The 21,610-nt window shown below is 39.1% G+C and overlaps 1 protein-coding gene across 1 annotated transcript in view; it reads left to right on the forward strand.

Moving 5' to 3' along the window:
- The window catches only part of OTC (ornithine carbamoyltransferase), a 28,302-nt gene extending 8,100 nt beyond the window's left edge, over positions 1–20,202 (forward strand). The window contains exons 4-10 of the mRNA XM_027688864.1: positions 3,161–3,248; positions 8,614–8,767; positions 15,729–15,851; positions 16,539–16,592; positions 16,698–16,847; positions 17,876–18,013; positions 20,015–20,202. Of these exons, the coding sequence (XP_027544665.1) occupies positions 3,161–3,248; positions 8,614–8,767; positions 15,729–15,851; positions 16,539–16,592; positions 16,698–16,847; positions 17,876–18,013; positions 20,015–20,074 (767 nt within the window). The 3' untranslated portion in view covers positions 20,075–20,202. The remainder of the gene's footprint in view (positions 1–3,160; positions 3,249–8,613; positions 8,768–15,728; positions 15,852–16,538; positions 16,593–16,697; positions 16,848–17,875; positions 18,014–20,014) is intronic.
- Positions 20,203–21,610: the final 1,408 nt, after the last annotated feature.

A 21,610-nucleotide genomic window follows, 5' to 3' on the forward strand; every position in this document is an offset into this window, starting at 1 on the left:
CACTGCCACTGGCTTTAATGGAATTACTCCCAACTCACTCCTCTTACACAGTGGGGTGAGAGGAACATGATGTCCATGCCTGAAGATTACTACACACAGTCACAGAAATAATTGTATCATTTCATATGTACTAACGTAGCAGGGATGGTACTACATGGCAGGAATGTAAAGTCTGTTTTCTGTTGGAATGTCCAACTATTATTTAGCTTGGTCGTGTTACAAAGGGGCCAAGCACACTCTTTTAGCTTACTCTCCACTTGGAGGGGTAGCTTTAAAAACCTTTTAAAAACTATCCATCAGTTTTTAGGCTTCTGCTTTAGGAATATTCTGTAATTGATGCCTGCTATCAGTCTAAACTGAAAAATACTTTCTATTTCATAAGTCCTGGCAGGCAGTGAGGGAATTAATATATGCAAATCCATATATCTTGAAATATTAAAAAAGATCCTTCCTTTGAGTTTGAGAAGATGACTGTGTACATCTCCAGGTAACAGCAAGGCAGTCCCACAGTTGTGTATCCAACATGTGAACTGTAGGATTCATTTTGGCCCCCTTACTCCACGTAGCAGGGACAGACTGGGATGGAAGTTTCACCCAGGTGTGTACAACCACCAGCACTCATGTTCTACATGAAGGAGTCTGCATAAGTGGGGTCAATGTATCACAGCACAAGGCATAAAACTGTGTATTTTGAAAACTAACAGTAGTGAGAAGGATGGACATGAGATGATAATCTATTCTGAATCTTCAATTTGAACATATAGTAGTTTGTTGAAGATACCATGATTCATATAAACATTTAGCATGTGGATTTGATTATGACCAGGCTGTGAAAACAAAGAGGATTAGATTTCCCAGTTTAACACAGCACTCATGTGTGCTTATTTGCTGAATTGTTGTCTGCCTATTTTCAAAAGTCATCATTATTTTCTTTCTACTAGTAGTCTGGATGAAAGAATCTGAAGCAAAGATTCTGTCTCTGCAACTATATACAAAGCTAGAGCACAGAATTCCTGTTTTTCCAGACGGAAAGTTTTGGATGGAAATATGTTCCCAGGCCCTGCACAGATGGCCAGTTCATGAGCAGAAAGCCCAGCACATGAGGAGTCTGCTATGTTCTCCAGGTGGCAGCTCCGACTGCACTGCCTGACGTCTGGCAATTCTGAATAAATGGCCAGATTCCTATTTTTTAACCTGGGCAACATTTATAGAAAGCAGAACACGTCCATGGGAGCCTGCCTGGACTGTGAATAATCTACCAAAGTGTGTGCATTTTAAGCCTAAAATGCAGAGCTGTTGTCTTTTGTGGAACTTGCAGGGATAAATCACTAACATAGTTGTATATGCCTTCAAAAAAGAACTTGGGAAGGAAGAGTTACTGCAAATAACATTTCATCCTTGAGGTCTTGACTTAAAACTTGCATTGAACAGATAGGATGCAATGTCTAGGCAACAGTTTGCATACACATTCCCATAAATACAGTGTTCATGTCTGAGCTGCAGAGAGGAGGTTAAAGCAACAAACAAACCTGTAAATAGTCCTTTTCTAACAGCAAAAAGTAATAGAATAAATGATGTTTCATTCTTAAAAGTTTGCTGTGTCTGACTGCAGTCTTTTTGAGATTTAGTACAATTTTTAATGACAACAACAGGAAAGCAAAAATGGGTCCATTCAACAAAACAAGTATGTACTGGATGGATGGAGCAGAAATTTGCCCTTCAGGTGGGATCTGGAGCATCATTATTTTTAATTGGTCCTCTAAGGAAATTGAGGCAGTATAAAGGCAATGATTTGCCAATATTATTTTAATCTATTGCATTTTAAACTCTAGAGACTGGCTGAACTGATGGAATGGAAGACCTCACCTCAACCTCACTGCCTCCATGAGGTGGAAGTTAATAAGGGTTACTCTGTGTTAGGAGCCCACTTGAGGGGCCCAGACCTGCAGCCTGTAGCTAGTCGGTTTTATCTGTGAAAGGGCTCAATGTTCAGTCCTGATTTAATCCTTTTTTTGAAGAGTAGCTGTGGAATCAAGATTTTAATCTTTGACAGGCCTGTACACCCACCGTGCTAAAGCTGCAGTGCTGAAGATGTCTGCAGTGCCATCTAACGGCTACAACCAGCCCGAGCAGCTTTTTACCTTTTTTTCTTCAATTTTTTTTCCCCACAGCATTCTCTTGACAAGGTTGGTCTCTGGTTCTCTGCAAATTTCCTCTGTCATGAATAGTAGCAACAGAGCAAGATCTCCCTGACAATTTCTGTCCTAGAAGGGAGTTGTTCTTATGTGGAAAATCTTCCCCAGCACATAGAAAATGCCTTACAGGGCTACCTAGAGCCCAGTTCAAATACTACGCTTTGTATGTCCCCAGCTGTAGGATGCTGTGTCCTGTGCAATATTTATGATAAGCCATCTGTGACAGTTCACAAAACAGACCCCCTCAAGCCAATATGTGGCCATGATGGACTTTACACTGAGATTAAGTAGAAGGAGGCCTTAGATTTAAACCTATCTTCTTTGCTGTTCAGGAGTGGATTTTATTCTTTGGACCTAATCCATCCAGTTCCTTGAATTACCTTGTAAGTTCCTAACTATTGCAGGGTAGAGGGATGATGGCTGTGTCTGAGATATTTCCTTTTCTCTCTGTTGCATTACTATTTTTAAGGAATTTGGTCATTTGTGACCAAAGTCAAGTTTATTACAGTGTATGAGGAGTTTTAGGGTTTTCTGTCTGAGTGGCCATACATGAAAGAAAATCTAGATATGTACAAGGATGTGAAGTTACATCTAGTGACTCAAATGGCCCTTCTAGAATGCCAAGTCCCTTGAAATGCAGCATGATGAACGGATTACCTGGCTCATAACAGGGAGCCACAGTAATGCTTTTGGCCTTGGAGCTTGAATGACTGTTCCTAAGGATTTCAGCAAGATATCATGTTTGAGTGGTTTTATTCCAAAGTACATTTATTTGTATCTCATGTGTCAGATGCTAATTATTTTAGCATATATATTATTAGGTGTTTGAAACATTTGGATGTCCTGCTGAGCTTTACTTTTATTACTGTAAATATATCTTACATGAAGAAGATATTGTGTCTGGGCTGCAAATATGAGGTGCTGGTGCTAAATTTCTCTTTTTTTTTTATTTGTCCTCACTGTAGGATTTGCTCTCCTTGGAGGACATCCTTCCTTCCTTACAACACAAGACATACATTTGGGCACTAACGAGAGTCTCACAGATACAGTGAGGTTGGTAAAATGCTGTTTGATTGATCACTATATATTTGGTAATTGGGCTGAAACCTGTCTTACAGAATTTTGGAAGCTCATGTTTTCTTTATGGAAAATGTCAGAAGGTAGTCCAAATTTCTTAAATATTTACAGCTCAGCTCAGAGAATCTACAGTTCAGTACGCTATTATTCCATCCACTCTAATTGTCCATTGTCACAATGAGAAATATTTTGGCCTAGAGAGTTTTAATCAGGGTTGCATTTAAAAATAGAAACATTTTATGAACCTCAGTAGTAAAACTCCAGTGCTGACAGCACATATACTCAAACCTTCTGGTTCTGCTGCTCATGGAGTAAAACTGAAGAGAAAAGACGTTATTTATGTTAGTTAGGCCAGCTGCTGGTGAGCCTTAGCCTGCCATTATAGCCTACCTGCAGTGACAGGGTGGAAATGAAGGCCATTCTGATCCCCCTGTATCAGCAGCATCAAACTTGAACAACACTTTGCAGCTAGTTTCTGATTTCATGTGCCCTCCTCCACAATTGTACCCACCATCAGGACTGCTGTGGAGGCTGGGTTATGGCTTCGTTGTCTTACTGACTTCCTTGGAAGATCTTAATCATGCCCAGTCCCACAAGCATACAGGGATGGGGTAGCAGCCTATCTCCTTTGCTGTAGCAGGGAAGAACTGAGCTCAGGGTGTTTCTCCAGTGGATTGCCTCCGAATTTGCAGAAAGCAAACAAAACATGAGGTTGTGTTTTACAGGTGCCTCTGCTGTTTATCATAGCACTCCATATATTAAAGACTCATCCAACCTCAGCATTGTCCTGCTTTCTAGGCAGCCCTTTTGCAAACTGAGGTCGATTCAGTCGGGCTCAGCTGTTGGAAGGTTAGTAGTGTCTGAACAGTCCCTTTAATTCTGGTGAAAGATATGCAGTGTCAAGCTCATCAGGCTTAATTCAAAATATGCAATCAGGCAGCTGAGTTCCATTGCCTTTGCTAAATACCACAGTTTTCAGTCAGTGGGAGAGATTGTTTGAGAACTATGTTGCTGTTCTCTGTGATGAAATCCAAGGAAAATTTGAGAAAAAAATCAAACATTTAAACATGTTAAATTTTCCTTTCTTGTTTTTAAGTACTGAAGTTGAAGATATATGGGTGTTTTTAGTAGAAATTAAAAATTTCAGTCCCTTGAGGCTTGGAAGTACTTAACTCTCACTCCCTGCTATACACATAACTGCCAGTATCAAAGTAAGCTGCAATGATAGAATCACAGAATGGTTTGGGTTGGTAGGGACCTTAATGATCATCTACTTCCAAAGCCCCTGCCATGGACAGGGTCACCTTCAGCTAAACCAGGTTGCTCAGAGCTCCATCCAACCTGGCCTTGAACACTTCCGAGGATGGGGCACCCACAACTTCTCTGAGCAATCTGTGCCAGTGCCTCACTTCCCTCACAATAAATAATTTTTTCCTAATGTAAAATCTAAACCTACTCTTTTAGTTTGGATCCATTCCTCCTTGTCCTGTCACTACACGCTCATGTAAATAGTCTCTCTCCATCTTTCCTGTGGGCTCCCTTCATGTACTGAAAGGCCACAATTAGGTCATCCCAAAGCCTTCCCTTCTCCAGGCTCAACAATCCCAGTCCTCTCAACCTTTCCTCATGGGAGAGGTGCTCCATCCTTCTAATCATCTTGGTAGCCTCCTCTGGGCTTGCTCCAACAAGTCAATATCGATAGTGTCCAGATGTTTCAATAAAAGCCTGGTTTTAGTAAGTACAAGTTTAAAAGATCCAAAAATTGTGTAAATTTGTGGGCCTGCAAAGGGAACAGATTTTTCTGATGCTTAACAGTCAAGTCTGAGGTACATTAGGCCACTGTGTCCAGTTCAGAAGAGCTCATACACTGCCACAGGATTCAAATACATTCCTTCAAAAGAAAGTTTAAGCAGGACAATTCTGATACACAAACACTGTAGAGGTCAGTTTTCAATTCTTCTTCACAAATGAGATAATAAAGGCACACAAAATCTTTCATTCACAGTCTCCTGAATGACCTTTTTTTGCACAAGCAAAAGGGAAAAAGCCAGACAGTAAGCTACGAGAAATAAGGCAGTAAATAGAAGCAAGCAAATCTTTCAACCATTCTGAAGGTGCCCCCATTCTGTGGAGAAAGTTCCCACAATACTCATTTCCCATGCAAGCCTTCAGCCCCCTTTTCTTTGTCACTGCTTGCTCTTCCAGAAATAAATCCCTATTTATGATTCTGACCTGGGTATTTTGCTCCTCTGCTGAGTCACAGCACTGCCCTGCTACAGCAGATTGGGGGCTTTCCCAAGTCCTTACAGAGTCCTACTTCATTCCTGTGCGCTCTGCTTCATTCCTGCTCTCATTAGCAAGAGTATTATTGACTTTGCATAATCAAGGCTGAGCAGTTTACCCAAAAGAACAACCTGAGTGTTAATTCCCTGGCATTTCTTGAGAATGAAAGATAACATCCCAACCTCATTCAGTTAATGTAAGAATGAAAAAAAAGAATGCCTGTAGTAGACCCAGAGGGCATTTCAAATATTTACAGCCATGTGTCTAGGGCTCTGAAAGCCTTAGAAGTACTTGAGATTGAGACTTAAAGCAAAAGGAGCACAGGTCTGTAAAAGTCACAGTTTTTATTAGAGTTGCTGCAGGTAGGGGTTGAAAGCACTGCTGCTGTGAACATATTTTAAGACTTATTACCTGCTCATAAATCAGTTGTTCCATGTTTCACAAGACATTTACATTTATGCTGACACAGTAGCAAAAAGTTACCACCCATTAAGGAGCTCTCAGCCTTTCAGAGCTGTTTAGCATGTCTGATATATTACATGAAATGAAATATAAGTATTGTATCTGTATCTGCCACTGTAAAGCAGTTCCACTGTGCACCAACAAAGCCCAGGGGCCATCAGGTTCAGTGACAGCACTGAAGAACTCATAGAATGATTTTAGCAGTCCACTGGAATTATTAGGGGATGAATCTCTGCATTTATGGGGAATAGGTTTACTTCTCACTGCTTGCTGAAAGCACATCTACCCTATGCCTCTGTAAGACTATGAGTGACAGTGAAGTAGTCAGAATTTTAAACCTTTTAAATGGATATACATTTTCAAAATAAAAGCAAAACTGTCTTAAATAGCAGTATTCTACGCAAAATATATGTAAATGCCTCATTTTCAACTTCAAAGATCTGCCAAACCAAAAAGGCATACTTTTTGTTTAATTTTGGATTCCTCAGAGGATACACTTAAGAAAAAAAAAATCTAATTTTTATCTGTAGAAATAAAAGTTACTTGGAAAAGAGAGACATGCAGCATTCCAACACAGTCAATATTCCAATACAATATATTTCCAGGCTCTAGGATTTTGAAGTTCATTAATCTCACAGTCTTGCAAAAAGAATGAAAAGAGAGAAAGACCCTCTAGTTAAGATAAAATAAGAACCATAAATGTAAAGACACCTACTGAGTCTGTGCTTACTCCCTCTCACCTTCCAAAACTTCCTCTTTACTAAAGACTCTTATCTATTCTGGTCCTTTTCTGTGTGCAATTCCAGCCTTGCATGATTTGCTTTAAATTAATTTGATTACAGAAGCTTCATCATTCTCCTGTAATCAGAGACCTCCAGATGAAGTCTATTTGTTTTGGGGTTTTTTTTTGTTGTTGTTTTTTTTTTTTTTCCCTGAGTTTAATTTTGTTTTGATTTCACAAAGAATAAACCCAGTTTCCACCTGGGTTTCCTACTATAAGATGTGACATCTAGAAATGCTGGCAGAAGGACTGTTTGATATCTTCCTGGTAAGTGTGTAACAGGTCTAGTATCTACTTTTAACAGATTAAGGGTGAAAATCTAGCAGTTTACACTATTTGGTGATTATGACTGAATTTCTTCTAATGGCATACCTTGCAAAGGAACCATCTTTAAATTCTTTATCAATTGTGTCAAATAGGAATCAGCTGTCCTGACAGCCTAAAAAAAAAAAAAAAAAGTCTAAGGAAAATAGGCAATTTCCCAATGTGATTGCCTCTTTTCCTTGGCTGATGGAACTGGCTCTCTTGTTTAGGGTGGACACATGTGAGAAGGAACCATGCATCCCATCTCTGATGACTTGTTCAGAACAGAACAGGTTTTGCACAGAGAAGGGAACCAGTGAGCTAAGAAGAAATAATGGCACAAACAGCAACTGTTCCAGTGCACTGTAATCAATAAATACTTTGCTCAGTTTTGACTTTCCTTTTCACTTTAACTGCTATTGGCAGCCTTTTCTTCAGAGAGAGCTCTACAGACAATCTTGTAACATGTTATGAGTTTTGATTGTGTGAGGAATATCTGAGGTCAATAGAAAATGTTTGTTACTGACTTCTTCAGGAAACCTCACTGATCACAGCATTAACAGCCATATATCCACATGCAGAGATACAAGAATTCTTCATGGCTAATCAGGAAGACAGATACTGCAAGGATTTTTTTCATGCTCTTCTAATTCAGTCTCTTCTATATTTTGTTTTAATGTCATATCATAGATAACACAAAAACACAAAAAATGCTACTTCAAAGTCAGGCTTCAGGGCCTGATTAAAACACAGAAATGCAGGGAAATGAAGAGCTCCAATCCATATTTAATTTATCTAAAGAATTCAGAGTATACTATGCTAATCCACTATGCTAATCTCTGTCTTTCACACTTTGGCAAATGAGGTTAAGGGCATAGCCTGCTCCTGTCCTTATACTGAGTTTCAAATTTGGACATTATATTAATGTTGATACCATGTGTGTCAATACAAAGGTCTGCAGGTAGGAGAAAGAAAAGGCTGGTGTTGTTGGCCTGCTGTTTCTGTATTAATTAAAATCAGTAAATAAGTGTGGCAATCTGTAACAGATCTGTATTCTAATCCTCAAAAAGGTCAGACTATCATGCATGGTCTGTAATATTCAGTCAGTCCTGCATTTGCTTTTTGCTAAAAGACTGCAGAAATCTTACACCTTATCTCTTCTGAAGTTATCAAATTCTTCAAAAGTTACAGTTCACACAATCTCTTATCTTAGTTCAGATAGCTCAACATGTATTGATGTTACATCTACAATCAAACTCCAAAGAGAAAAAACCCATAAAATACAGCAGCAGTTTTCATTTACTTACTATAGTCTGTTAATAAGTGAAACTGCTTACTTTTTAGCAGCTTGTTAAATGACTACATTTGAGTCTGTTCTGCAGGCATGATAAATTATTCAGATAGCTGAAAAATATTGATTCATTACCATTTTCATTAATATTCATGTGTTGCATGCTGAAGAGTGCAACGGGGCTATATTTATTATGTTTGAGTATTTTCTGCTATCTCCAGGGTGCTGTCCAGGATGACAAATGCAATCTTGGCTCGAGTTTATAAGCATAATGATCTGGACCTAATGGCAAAAGAATCCACGATCCCAATAATCAATGGACTGTCCGATTTACACCACCCTCTCCAGATTTTAGCTGATTACCTAACTCTTCAGGTAACAATATAACCAATTTTTCTTTTTTTTTCTTGCTAAATCTCAGCCTTGGTAAGTATTTGGGGAAGTTAGGTTCAAAACCATTTATTCCTAGGTTTTTCTAAACGGTGATTACATGGCACTTGTTATTTAAAGAAATATTCATCCAGCAATATAATTAAGGACCTGTTTAGTTTAAAATAATTATGTAGTCCTATCAGCTGTAGTGAGAGTAAACTTAAGCATAAAATTAATTATTTCATTGGAATTAGGCTGCAATTCCACACACACGAAAAATGTGCAGGGAGCTTTACATATTAAGATAAAGGTGAGAAGTTGGCTTAACCAAAGCCAGTGGAAGTTTTTCCACTGACTTAAAAAACCTCAGTAGTTCACTCTTGATTCCTCACTAATCTATGAACAGTTTAAAAAGAATCAGTATCCATATATTAGGAAATTGGTTGAACAAATTTGTTTTGAAAAGCTGGTTATTGCTACCGATGCAAAATCTTGGTGTTCTGGCACTTGAACTGATTTAAACTTTGTTCACATCAAAGAGTTGTTAAAAAAGATTGTATTTTGTAGTTTTATCTAATGCAATAGTTGCTTTGACAGCAGGATAACATTTTGCACATAGAATACCAGATGTTTATCTGTGAACAGAAGGACTATGCGGTCTTACAATCAGTTGAGGATCTGGCTTATTATTATTATTATTATACTGCACTGTTAGTTGACAACTATGATGAACTCCTCTGACCTTGTTTACTTTCTGAATGAATAAAAATCACACTGCTTGAAAATGGGAGGGTAGAATAATTTCTTGATTCATTTGGCTGTTTCTCAGCTGTCGAAGACCTTGCTATGGGATATTCATTAAGTGGGAAAGATTTAGTGAGAGTAATATTAAATTATTCATGCTTTAAACTTTAAATACTGAAAGACTCGTGTGTTTAGTGAAAATTGCTTTTTTCTAATTTTAATTATCATTATTTTCTGTAAAATTTTAATACTCAAGGTGAATAGGCCAGCAAAAATTGGTGAGCTTCAGACTAAGATGTTTCTCATGCCTCAGGATAAGGGAGAATTGTGAGAACACATTGAACCAGACTCAGTGTTCAAATTACATAACACAATAAGTTGTGATGAGAATGTCATCATTTCATTCTAAACACTGTGTGCAACTGTAAACCAGGACAATCTTATGGTTCTCTTTTGCAATGTGTTCTGTCTTGCAAACACCTTATTAAGTAGCATTATATCACTTGTGAATAACAGGCTTCAGGAATTATCCGTAACTCACAGTCTACACAAATATGGGTATCTCTGCCCCCAAACCTGGTTTTGTCCAGACCAGCGATTACAGCACCCAGGTTCAGAGCGCTGTTGTCCTCTACTCCATCTCCAGTCAATGGAGAGAAACCACTGAGCATCTCAATCAGCTTCTAGAGATGCAGCTCTTTCTCCACCAATCTTAGGGGGATACCTATGGAGAGCAGCAGAATGAGTACATGCCCTGTACTCACCCTCTGCTCCTCCTCCATTGTGTCCTTGTGTGGGGCAGCCATGGGGGAAGCTCCAAGTGAACATGAGCCCACAGGCTGGACTCTTCCTTGGTTTGAATACCTGGGCAGCAGCAACAGCAGGTGCACAGCTGTGGACCTTTTTTTAAAAATTTGCAGCACTTTCACAGTCAGCCTGATAAGCAGAGCAATGTTTCCTCCAACTCTGCCCATTTCTCCCTGATTCTCTCCATCATGTTCCTCAGTCCAGAGTTTTTCAGGAGGTCTTCAGAGGGCAACTGAGTGGCTGCCTCACTTTGCCAAGGGCATGCTGCTCTGCTGGTTGCTGACACACTTTCCATTCTTGTTTATTTAAGAGGAGAGAGGGGCAGGTGGTGGAAGGTCTCAGCAGCTCGGTGTGTGTGTTGGCACTGCCTGTGCTTTCCCTTCCTGACCTGCTGGTCTACTCCGTTTTCCTCCTTGCACTGTACAGCAAGGTGGAAAAGACTGGTCTTACAGTCAGTGGCATGTACTAAACCAGCATTTTAATCATATAAGGAACTTTACTGAGTAACAGAAGTAAGATTAACACTTGAAGAGATGTGAACCACAGGGTCTAGTTGCTACTTACCACTATCAAACTTCTCGTGGGATTTTCAGCAAGATGTTATCCAAGTACTGCCTGCGAGAAGATTAATACAGGGATGTGGAATAGTACCACTGGTTCTCTAAGTGAGTTGGAAGTCCATATATAACACTTGGACTGCTTTCCTGCAATGCAAAGACAATTTATTTGATTTATACATATAGGCAAATGACAATAGGGGCACAGACCGGTAGCCTTATATTTAAATGTAACTACAGATTTTGTGCAGCTTATTCCTCTTAAACAAATGCCTCTTCCTTATCCCTGTAAATATTTTCCTCCTTCTCCTTGCTGTCACTAAATAACCAAAACGTACTTTTTTTTCTTTTCGTTTCTGATGTATTTGCCAGTGGAGCACTACATACACTCTGGCCCTCTTCATGATTAGCACATTTTTATTCTTCCATTTTCTATACCCGAATACTTTTCTCATGTGCCTTCTTGAATCCTCTTCAAGCACTTTCTCTTTGGTCTGAAACTGAGTAATTGCCTGTTTTTTTGTGTCAAAATATTTTCTTGCGTACGGCTTCTGATTCCCTTTCCATAGGTGCATTTTAGTGTGGCTGTTTTAGTATAGTCCACTGCATTCCCCAAACAATGCAGCTGGTTTATTTTCAGGGCTGTCAATTCTCGTTCTGTATTCAGAGTGTTCTTCTCAGACCATAGAGTATGCTCCTGTCATGAATACTGGGTGAGATTGCTCAGGTTCAACATCCTCTTGCCCAGTGAGCAACCTGGAGCCCCTCACATGTTTGATTTATAATCTGGCTCTGCCCTTTAATACTGTGGTCTGGGTTAAAACCCTCTATTATGCCAAGAGAAATATTTTTCTTAGCTATATACTACCTTTTTTCTTAAAAGTTCTGTTGAACTGAGTCTGCTTTTGAGTTAAATCCCACTAAAAATGGCTGTAAACAGGTAAACAACATGATTTTGAGTGTTAGGGGACTTGGCCTTTAAAGGCTATGAGTTTGTGTGCTGGTAGTGTGCACACTTTACTTCTCTGCTTGCACAGAAGACATATAACAGCCATGTGCTGAATCCACCCAGTGTCCCAGGCAGAAGCTGTGGCTCACAACTTCTGCTCTGCTCAGCTTGGCTGGAGGGCAGCATCACACAATTTGTATTCCAGATACAGGCTGTGTATTGACATCGATTCAATTGATATTAATGTCACTGGCCAAATCAGCTAACTTGTAGCTGACTGCAGGATGGCCAGACTGATAATTAAAGTGGATCCATATGCCACTAGCTTTTTATGTCACTGGTCTGGAGGGAATTTGCTTTTTCAGAAAGCAATGGTTGGCATAAGAAATGCATCACAGCTTTCTTTTTAAACAGCAGAACAAAACAGTGGTACCCAGCTTGAAGAGAGCTGCCATATATTCTCAACTTCTCCTCAATGTGTGACCCAAAGACCTTAAATTACTATGGTCTTCAAATTCATCACCATCATCATCATTATTATTCTAACAATTAGAAATCCCAACTAAGATTTGGAATGACCCTCTAGTATATACTGTTTCAACAACCATGACAAAAAACAGTGTGGGAATATGAAAGATAACTGGCCTAGCATCTGCTTTAAGCAGTTTGAGAGCCAGTAGATCCAAATTTGCCCAGTTTCTCCTTTGCTGGATTGCACTCTATGCCAAAGGGCTAAAGCTTTGATTAGTCCCTAGCTTTCCATTTTAAAACTTGACAGATTATTGATTCATTATTCAAAAGCTTGTTTTAATTGAGGGCTGTTATGACAGTTGTGGTCAAACATTTCAGAATTAATCTATAATGGTGTCAGAGTTTCAGCCTCACTGGAAGCAAGTCCAGGCAGAGGCAGACACAAATGTCCCTAATTAGTTAACCCAGTCTTCTCCATAAATACAGCAGTGCCAAAACACTGAGCATGCTTACTTTTTCCCAGGGTTCAATACACTGATACACTGCACCCATGGATAAGAACAGAATGAAACAATGTAAAAACAACATGAGGATGAGAAAGCTGAATGTAAAATCAGCATTAATTGTTTAGCAGGGATTTTTTGTGAGAATAGCAAAGGCATGTTTTATGGCACTTAAGCAGCAATCACTATTTGGCCAAAGAAGCATCTATAAGGGAGAAGGACTCTAGGCTTTCTAAATATGTTAAAGTTTTTGTGGCTTTACAAGCAGTGTAAATATCTTGAAGTCATGTTCCAAATGTAAAGAGAAACTGCTAAAAACCCAATCAGGTATAAAGCCTACATCAACGTAACAGAGTTTGGAAAAATTGGGAAGAGGTGCAAGGGGGAAAATATCTTCAGAGACTTTGGTGGGCAGCAGGTGTTGTAAAGGTTCTGATTTAACCTAGAGTGTTACCAGCATGGCAAAACACTTTTAGCAGGATTTTATCTGTGTGGTTTTATAAGAACATACCATAAAATGGGGAGTGGGGGTGAAGTATGTCTCATATAGTTTTTCTTATTACCTCAAAGCTTTCTGTTTTTAACCAACAGTCATCTCATCTTTCATGGAATCTGAGGATGTGTGCATATAAGCAGTACAGTCACAGTCACAGTGAGCTTCTCTTAGATAAAGAGGTTTGAGTTACGGCAGCAGTGCACCAGGGCACAAAGCACAGGATATAAAATAGGCTCCACTAGCACACACACAGCTTGACTCTGCCTTGTGTGTGACTCCAGTCATTAGCAAAACATCTTCATTAAGATCAGTTCAGCTATGTCCACTCTACACAGTAATCACTGCAGATGTGGCTTTGCAATTTGCTATGTATATCAAGGATCATTATACAGACATCTCCAGTACTTCATATTTTATCTGTAACAGCTAGTAGCTTGGGAAAACAGAGAAAAGTATTTAGCATGCACTGTGTTTCTTTTAATGCAGAGTAGCAGCTGGCAATAAGGTGGAAGTTGTTTAACATAGCAGTATATTTGTGACTCTAGTCAATGCTTTGAGGATTACAGGCTGTGATGTCTATTTTTAAACAGTAAGATGAAAAGAACTCAGGACTGTCTCATTTGCTCCTGGCTGTGGGTTCATTCTCAGCTATCACTGAGCCCTAAATTGAAACAACACCTTAAATAAATGCTTCAGTTTGACCTTCTCCTAGGAGTACCATTGCTAGGAGATGTGGAAGGACTTTGAAAGATCCTTAGAGACATGAAGAACCATTATACTGAAATAACTTCCATGTTCACAAAGTCCTGATTTGGTCTCCTGTAAGTGCCCTTGCATCAAACCTTTGCCAATGAGTCTGCTGCTAACAAACTTCAACTGAACAAGTGATAGTTTTACAATACTGTAGTTTTAACTCTTAAACCTAGTCATCTTAGGACTCTACTAGGTTTAGATTTTTACAGTGTTTTAGTATAATTCAGTATCTCAAGTACTAATATTTTTGATTCAAAATTGTGGTCCCTGGCAGAAATGCTGAGAACTTTGTTCTGGATTATCTTCACAACTATTTGTTTAGGAGAAGCTGCTGCCAGGGGAGGAGGGGGTAGCCCCCGCCCTCTTCCTGTTCAGTCTTTTGGCATCTTTTCTACAACTCCTGCAAGGTTGCCAGTTAGTACAGCTCTACAATGTGGATGCTTATCCTCTCTGACAAGCATTGAACTATGTCACACAAAGTGTTGAAACACTGTCTGGCTTCCAGCTACTACAATGCAATTGTAGCACAGCCCAGTTTTGAACTAAGAATAAAAGGCTCTCCAGAAAGTCCTTCAAGCCATGAGGTAGACTTATACAGAGCAGGCATGTAGAAGTACTTGATTATATCTTCACAAACTTTTTTATATCAACATAAGTACCTATAAACATGCATACTTAAAACAAAGCTTGTTAAAGAGTCTCGAATTGTCCTGCTCTGGAACACGAAACTCCTGTTATTCTTGTTCCTCCTTAGGCCTTATCTGTTGGAGTTGAGGGTCAGAGTAACTGCCCATGAACAGGCTGTAATGGCCATCAGGCAAAGCTACAGTTAAACTCTGTAATGCTGTTTCAAGTTTGGGCATTTATAAACAAAACCCTGCCCTCTTTGGCTGTACAGTGGAGAGCAAATGCTGCAGGCCATGAGTGGCACAGCTGCTTTCAGAGTGCTGCTCTTTTCTGTCCTGTGCAGCTGTGATGGTGAAAATACACTCCAAGGGCAAGGCCACTGCCATGGCCATGGGGAACATTGTATAGAGACAACCAAGCCAGAGCAAACCTGCATAGGGATATTTGTACAGTCGGGGGGAAAGCTGGAAGGAGTTCTATTCTAGGCATTAGGACTGTCTTTAAATTAGGAATGTCTACCACTCACTGATGTTTATTAGCAAATACTGCCAAAAATGGCAGTACAGCTTTAGTGTTAAAGTTACTCTGTGTGTGGTGCTGTATCTCTCAGCCTGGGCCTCACCGTATGGCGTATGTGCCAACGTGTCACAGAATTACAGAATATGCCAAGCTGGAAGGGATCCAAAAGAGTCATTGAGTCCAACTCCTGGCCCTGTACAGGACCATCCCCAAGAGTCACACCATGTGCCTGAGAGTATCATCCAAATGCTTCTTGAACTCTGTCAGGCTGGGTGCTGTGACCACTTCCCTGGGAAGCCCATTCCAGTGCCCAGCACTGGAGGAAGCTGCAACACTTGGGCCTTCATGTAAGGCACGAGGGGCTTTCGCTCCCTGACCATCCTGCAGGTGCAGTAAACTCCAGGTATTTTTCCATGCAGGTAGCATTTGAAGGTAGCCAGCTGCCTTTGCACCAGACCTGTCTGATCAATCCCTCTCACCCATCATCTTGCTGAGCTCATCTGGAACATAACCCCAGAGCTTCTGATTCCTTTGGCAGGAGCACTATGGTGGTCTGAATGGGCTCACTATCACCTGGATTGGGGATGGAAACAATGTCCTCCACTCCATCATGACAAGTGCTGCAAAGCTGGGAATGCACCTGCGTATTGCCACTCCCAAGGTAAGGAAGCCCTGCACATGGAGGAAGAAAGGCAAACTTTGCCCATTCTTGTCTCAGCCACTCAGGTGTTTGCCAAGAGCCTCAGCTGGTGATGCTTGCACATGTTTTGAGTGCCAGTTTTCAGAACTAAGGTTCAAAATCCTGATCCAGTTATTTTGATGCGAAACAGGAGTAGTTCTACCAAGTCCAGCTTCAGAAAGGCTGAGGGGAATTCATGACAGCAGTATAAACAATGATGAATTAAAATTCCATTTGATAAAGTGTTACAAAGTCATCCAGTGCCCTCTGTCCTGCCCCAGAAAATTGAAACTTGTTTCAGATTGGTGCAAGTGTTGCATTTTGTTTTGTTCAGATGGATGGTGTAGTGTCTTAGAGTATTGCATTGTAATACAATACAAAACACAAAACAAATACTCAGTTTAGTACAAAAAATTAAATGATGTATAGGTATTTCATTCTGTAACTAGTAAAATACATTTTTCTTACCTTATCAAAACACTTTCCACCGCTTTATCTCCAAAATAAACTTTCAACAAAACCAACATAATTTCCCCAAGTTTTTCAGTTCTGAAAGACATTCTTTTTTCCATGGCAAATGGTTCAATCAGTATTTTTCTAACCAGCATTAATAAGCAGTAAAGATCTTATACATTTCCATAGTATGTTACCTGTTATCTCTTTTGGCAGGGCTTTGAACCAGACCTCAGAATAACTAAAATAACTGAACAATACTCTGAAGAGGTAGGAGCCTAAAAAATAGCCTAGTAGAATCATTTGAATAGAGTTTATTTTCATTATAAATGAAGTTCCTTGTCTTACTGATCTTCTTTATTTTATTCACATTAGTATGGTACCAAGTTACTTCTGACAACAGATCCTTTAGAAGCTGCAGACAGTGCCAACGTCTTAGTTACAGACACATGGATAAGCATGGGACAAGAAGAGGAAAAGAAAGAAAGACTAAAGGCCTTTCAAGGTTATCAAATTACAATGCAGGTAAAAGTTGAGATTTAGTTTTTTGTTTATGTTTTTACATTTTACATTTATAAGAATCAACATCAACAAAGCATGAGTCTGGTATTTTTTTGAGTGTGGCCTCCCTCCAGCTTAAAAAACTCACAAGGATAACAAAGTTTGAGTTATCTTATATACTTCACAAGGCTTGGCCTCTTTCAGAGCTTCCCAATGAGACCTAGCTCCAGAACATGTGCAGCAGAGCTAATCCTTTATTTCTTTATGGCCTAAAAACTGTTTCTAATTTTGCATCTCCTCTTTGCTACCAGAAATGATCCCTTATATTTTATTTAGAATGAGAAGCTTACAGATTAACTCTTAAATGCCTGGATAGCATTAGGGGCAATTTGTCTATATCTGTCAATGAATAAATCATTAAATATATGTCTTTAAAATCATCTAGTTGAAATGTTTGTCAGCACAAAATCAGTTAGAGAAAATCATAACCTACTAATTGTCCAAGATAAAAAGGACATTTTCCTTCCTGATAAAATTACTTGTTTAAGTGTCTGCACTTTAACATAAGTTCACTAAATATTGTTGATGGACATGTCTCTGACCTAAAATTTAATTCATTTTTCCTTGGCATTAGATCAATATATAATGAGTGATAATATAAAATGAAAAAAATTACAGCCTTCTAAATCATTGTTTAGTATGTTCTTGTTGCAATTATAGATAGTGTTATATTACTCTATGGCATTCAAAAAAAGATTGCACTCTATTGATCCACTAGATCATCAGCGTTTTTAGTCCCCTTCTAAAGCCAAAGAAATAAGAGTGAATATCAGACTTATGTCAAGCCGTATTGAACTCTTACCAACTTGAATGGACATATTCCCATCTTATTCAAAAATGAGGAATTCTTTCAAAGTCTGTGGAATTCTTCTTAGTTCATCATCCAAATAACCAGAATGGGAGTTAAAACAAAATTTAACCTTTTTACTTGTTAAAGATTTTATTCATGTCCTCACATATGTCTTTATTTTTATATGCTTTTTCATCTACAGACTGCAAAATCTGCTGCTTCCAACTGGACTTTTTTACATTGTTTACCCAGAAAACCTGAAGAAGTTGATGATGAAGTATTTTATTCCCCACAGTCATTGGTTTTCCAGGAGGCTGAAAACAGAAAATGGACAATTATGGTAAAAACAGAAGACAGTAGTTGGAGGGTCAGCTTCTGTTCTGCCTTGCATTACAGGCTTAAATTCAGCTTGATTCCTTGATAAATAGTAAATGTTAAAACATATGTTTCAAATGCACCCCAGAGCACATGACAATTTAGACGATAGGCAACATATATATCCGTAGCACAAATACTTCTGGACACAAATGTGACCTATTTTAATAATGATCTGCTGTTGCTTGACCCAGCTTTTACCACTAAGTGAAATCTATAGTATAAACTGTAATGTTTTGGTATTTAAATCACTGGATTTACTCCAAATACCAACTCAAATGGTCAATTTTAAAACATGTTAAATGCTGAGGTCCCAGGGACTGGCCTTAGAAACTAGTTTCCCATATACTTAAAAGCTAGTTATTTTCTCTCAGGAAAAACTGCTGCTGACACCAATGGGAACTTTCCCTGAGAAAGTGCTGGAAGAGCATATGTTTGAAAGACCCTGAAAAGTTATAGTGTGGGTAATGCTGTGTAATCCATGGGAACCATGAGAGGACACTTGGCAATTAACATAAACCATAACTCCCCTGTCAGCATTCCCAGAATTTCATAAAATTACTGCCAGATCTCAGTAGCCTGTTATTTATTTTTGGCTTTAGAACCATCATGTTGACAAAAGATAGTGAAAACTTTCAGAGGGGAAAAAAAAAACAGAAATGTCATTGTCATAGCTCTGAGATGAATTCTAGATAAGCTACAAGGGAAGAAATAATGGGTTGAGCATTATGTTTACTAAAAACTCAGATTTTGGGCATGGTTAAAATTACTAGCAAATTAGTGTTAAATTCATATCTTTGGTCTCAAAATTTGACAAAATGTTCATATTTTTTCATTTTTATTTTACAATGTTTCTAATTGCCTTAAATATTATTTTTTAAAAAAGAAAAAGAACCCTTTACTTTAAGTTCCAGATGCACCTTTTTTGTGGGCGTAAGAAAAATGTCATCTCTGTATTTTTCCAAAGCTATAAAAATAATGAATGTATGGGTCTTCTTTATATTCTATTTTCTGCCACTTTCAGCTTAGAGAGTGAACTGAAGAATAAATTATTTGCTTGGCTGTAGATCCAAGCAGGGCTGAGTGCAGCTGTTACATGGTCAGCACTGAGGGGCTGCACAGCTGTATATTCAGTCACCTCAGTGTGCCTGGGATGCCCTGTCACACTGAGCAGTGCTGAAGGGAAAGGGAGGACAAGCAACAAGATCACAACCCCTGGAGAACATTCACAAATCCAGTTCTGGGCCAAAATAACAATCTGCAGTCAGACACTGCTGTGAAATTACAAGTGTGAACCAGGTAATGCCTTGTCGAAGCTAAGCAAGCACAGGGCTTGTTATGTACACGGGTGTGGGACGGGCAGCAGAGTTGCTGCAACACCATGTTTCACTTAGCTGACATTCCCATTACTCTCATTCCACAGCCAAACCCAAGCCTGGGCAGGGAGGGCAGGAGGGGTAGATGACACACAATCAACCTCAGCAAGGATTTTCTGTGTTTTACCACAGAAAGTATAGCTAAACTGGGATAAATTTCTAAGTCCTTACTCTAATGAGGCTCTCACTGATGCTAATGGAAGCTCTGCTGAAATACACAAGCAAGCCCATGTGATGTCTGGGTACCTACAGCATCTCCTAGAACTAACTGAGAATACAACACAACATGACAAAAAAACCCTCAGCATTTGATCTAAGTGCCTGTCTGAATTGCTCCTAAGCTGTCCATTAATATATTTCGTGCACACTGAGAAAATCTGTCAGCTACAATACCTAACATCTGAACTGATTTTCAGCTCTTTCCTGATTCATCATCAGAAATTCTAGCAAATAAATCTAAGTGTGCAGGTTTTTGTCAGGACAATAATTTTCAACACAAGGTTTCAGAGCTGGAAAATATTTCCCCTTATTTATTTTATGGAGTATCTGTTTCCAATGTGATTGGATTTTTTCTTTTCTTCCTCCTCTAGGCTGTCATGGTTTCCCTGCTGACAGATTATTCACCACAGCTACAAAAACCTACATTTTGATGCTTGGATTCCTGCCAGGAGAAAAATATTCTTCATTGGCAAAATATTTTGGTCCTCAAATACGTAGACCTTCTTCAGAAAGGATCAAGGCAAAGAATGATATTTTAATAAAACCATATAGTTTGCTGTATAATGTTGCATTACATTTGTGAAAATGTTCAAGACAACAGACACTATTTCAGAAGCTTCTTTTCACCTAGATGCTCCAAGCTGGCTGTGCTAGTGATCAGCATCATGGAAAACATTCCAAGGTGGTACCTTAATGATTAGGTCTACTAGCAGCATAGGCATGGCACAGTTTACACATAGCTGTGTTTGAACTTGTGTGGTGTGATACGACAGACATAAACTTCTCCCTAAACCTGTGCCTTTCATTCCCTATTTTGGGAAGTGTGCAGGAGAAGCAGTGCTTCAATTTGCCTTGGTTGCCTGTGCTTCCTGGGCACCCTGGCTCCTCCTTCCGTCCTTCAGCCAACCTCCAAACCCCACTCCTGTTTGACACCAAAAATATAGATACCTTGGGAGTATTATCTTCCTCCATGACATTCCCGTGGGCTGGCACAGGGGGATAGTGCTGTGGAATTGGAATAGAGCAGTTTCCAGAGTTGGATACAGCAGAGAGAGATGGCTGGAAGGAACTGGTTCAATCTTTGCCTATCATCTGCCTTAGACCCTCATTCCTTAAACAAAATTCTGGCTAAAGAAGCAAATTTTCTATTTCCTTTTTTTTTTCCCTAAGCAGACATGAGGGGCACCACATGATGAAACTTATGCAGCTCCCTTGCAGAAAGAATTTATTGCATTTTGTCTGGCACTGTAAGACAGTGTACATTTCAGATAATCCTTCTCAGTAATAAACAGATTCATGACATTCATAGGTTTTGTGATGGCTGGGTATGTGCATTTAATATTTCAGGTAAAGCTTTGAGTACTATTAAAAAACACCTTTCTTTTTTCTAAATAGTTTCAAAAATATGTTGGCTTTTTTCTCACTGTAATACCAGGACAACATCTGTGATATTTAAAAAATTCTGCAAACGGATTTGTGTTTTCTGACCAGCTGCAAACCATTATTTAATTCCTTTCAAAATTAGAGTTCACTGCAGGGCCACATAGATCACTGAAATGAAAATAAAGACACATTTTTTTTTGTCTATCTATTTACAATTGATTTCTTGGGTTTGCAGGCATTTGTGTTGGTCTTGTTAAGATTAACATTTTCCTTTACAACATTACAAGGGTTTCAATAATTCAGTGAACATTTACACTACAGCAGGCATCTGGATGTATCAGTGATGTTGGAATAGGGTATGTGCTAGAAATCAATGTTTTGCTTCCCAGTTCAGTATGTGGAGGAAAATGCATAGAATACTGTATATTTCTGGTTTGTGGTAGGTTCTGCTTTCTGAATTAGGTTCCAGTTCAGCAAGATATGTAAAAGTATGGTTGGTCCTTTTGGAGCTGTTCAAGTGCTTAGAATTGTAAATATCCTTATTGACCTGATTTTAGTGCTATCTGAGAGTAAGACAACTCACT

This window comes from Neopelma chrysocephalum, unplaced genomic scaffold (assembly GCF_003984885.1).
Source record: "Neopelma chrysocephalum unplaced genomic scaffold, ASM398488v2 Primary Assembly neopelma1_76, whole genome shotgun sequence".
Classification (NCBI taxonomy): Eukaryota; Metazoa; Chordata; class Aves; order Passeriformes; family Pipridae; genus Neopelma; species Neopelma chrysocephalum.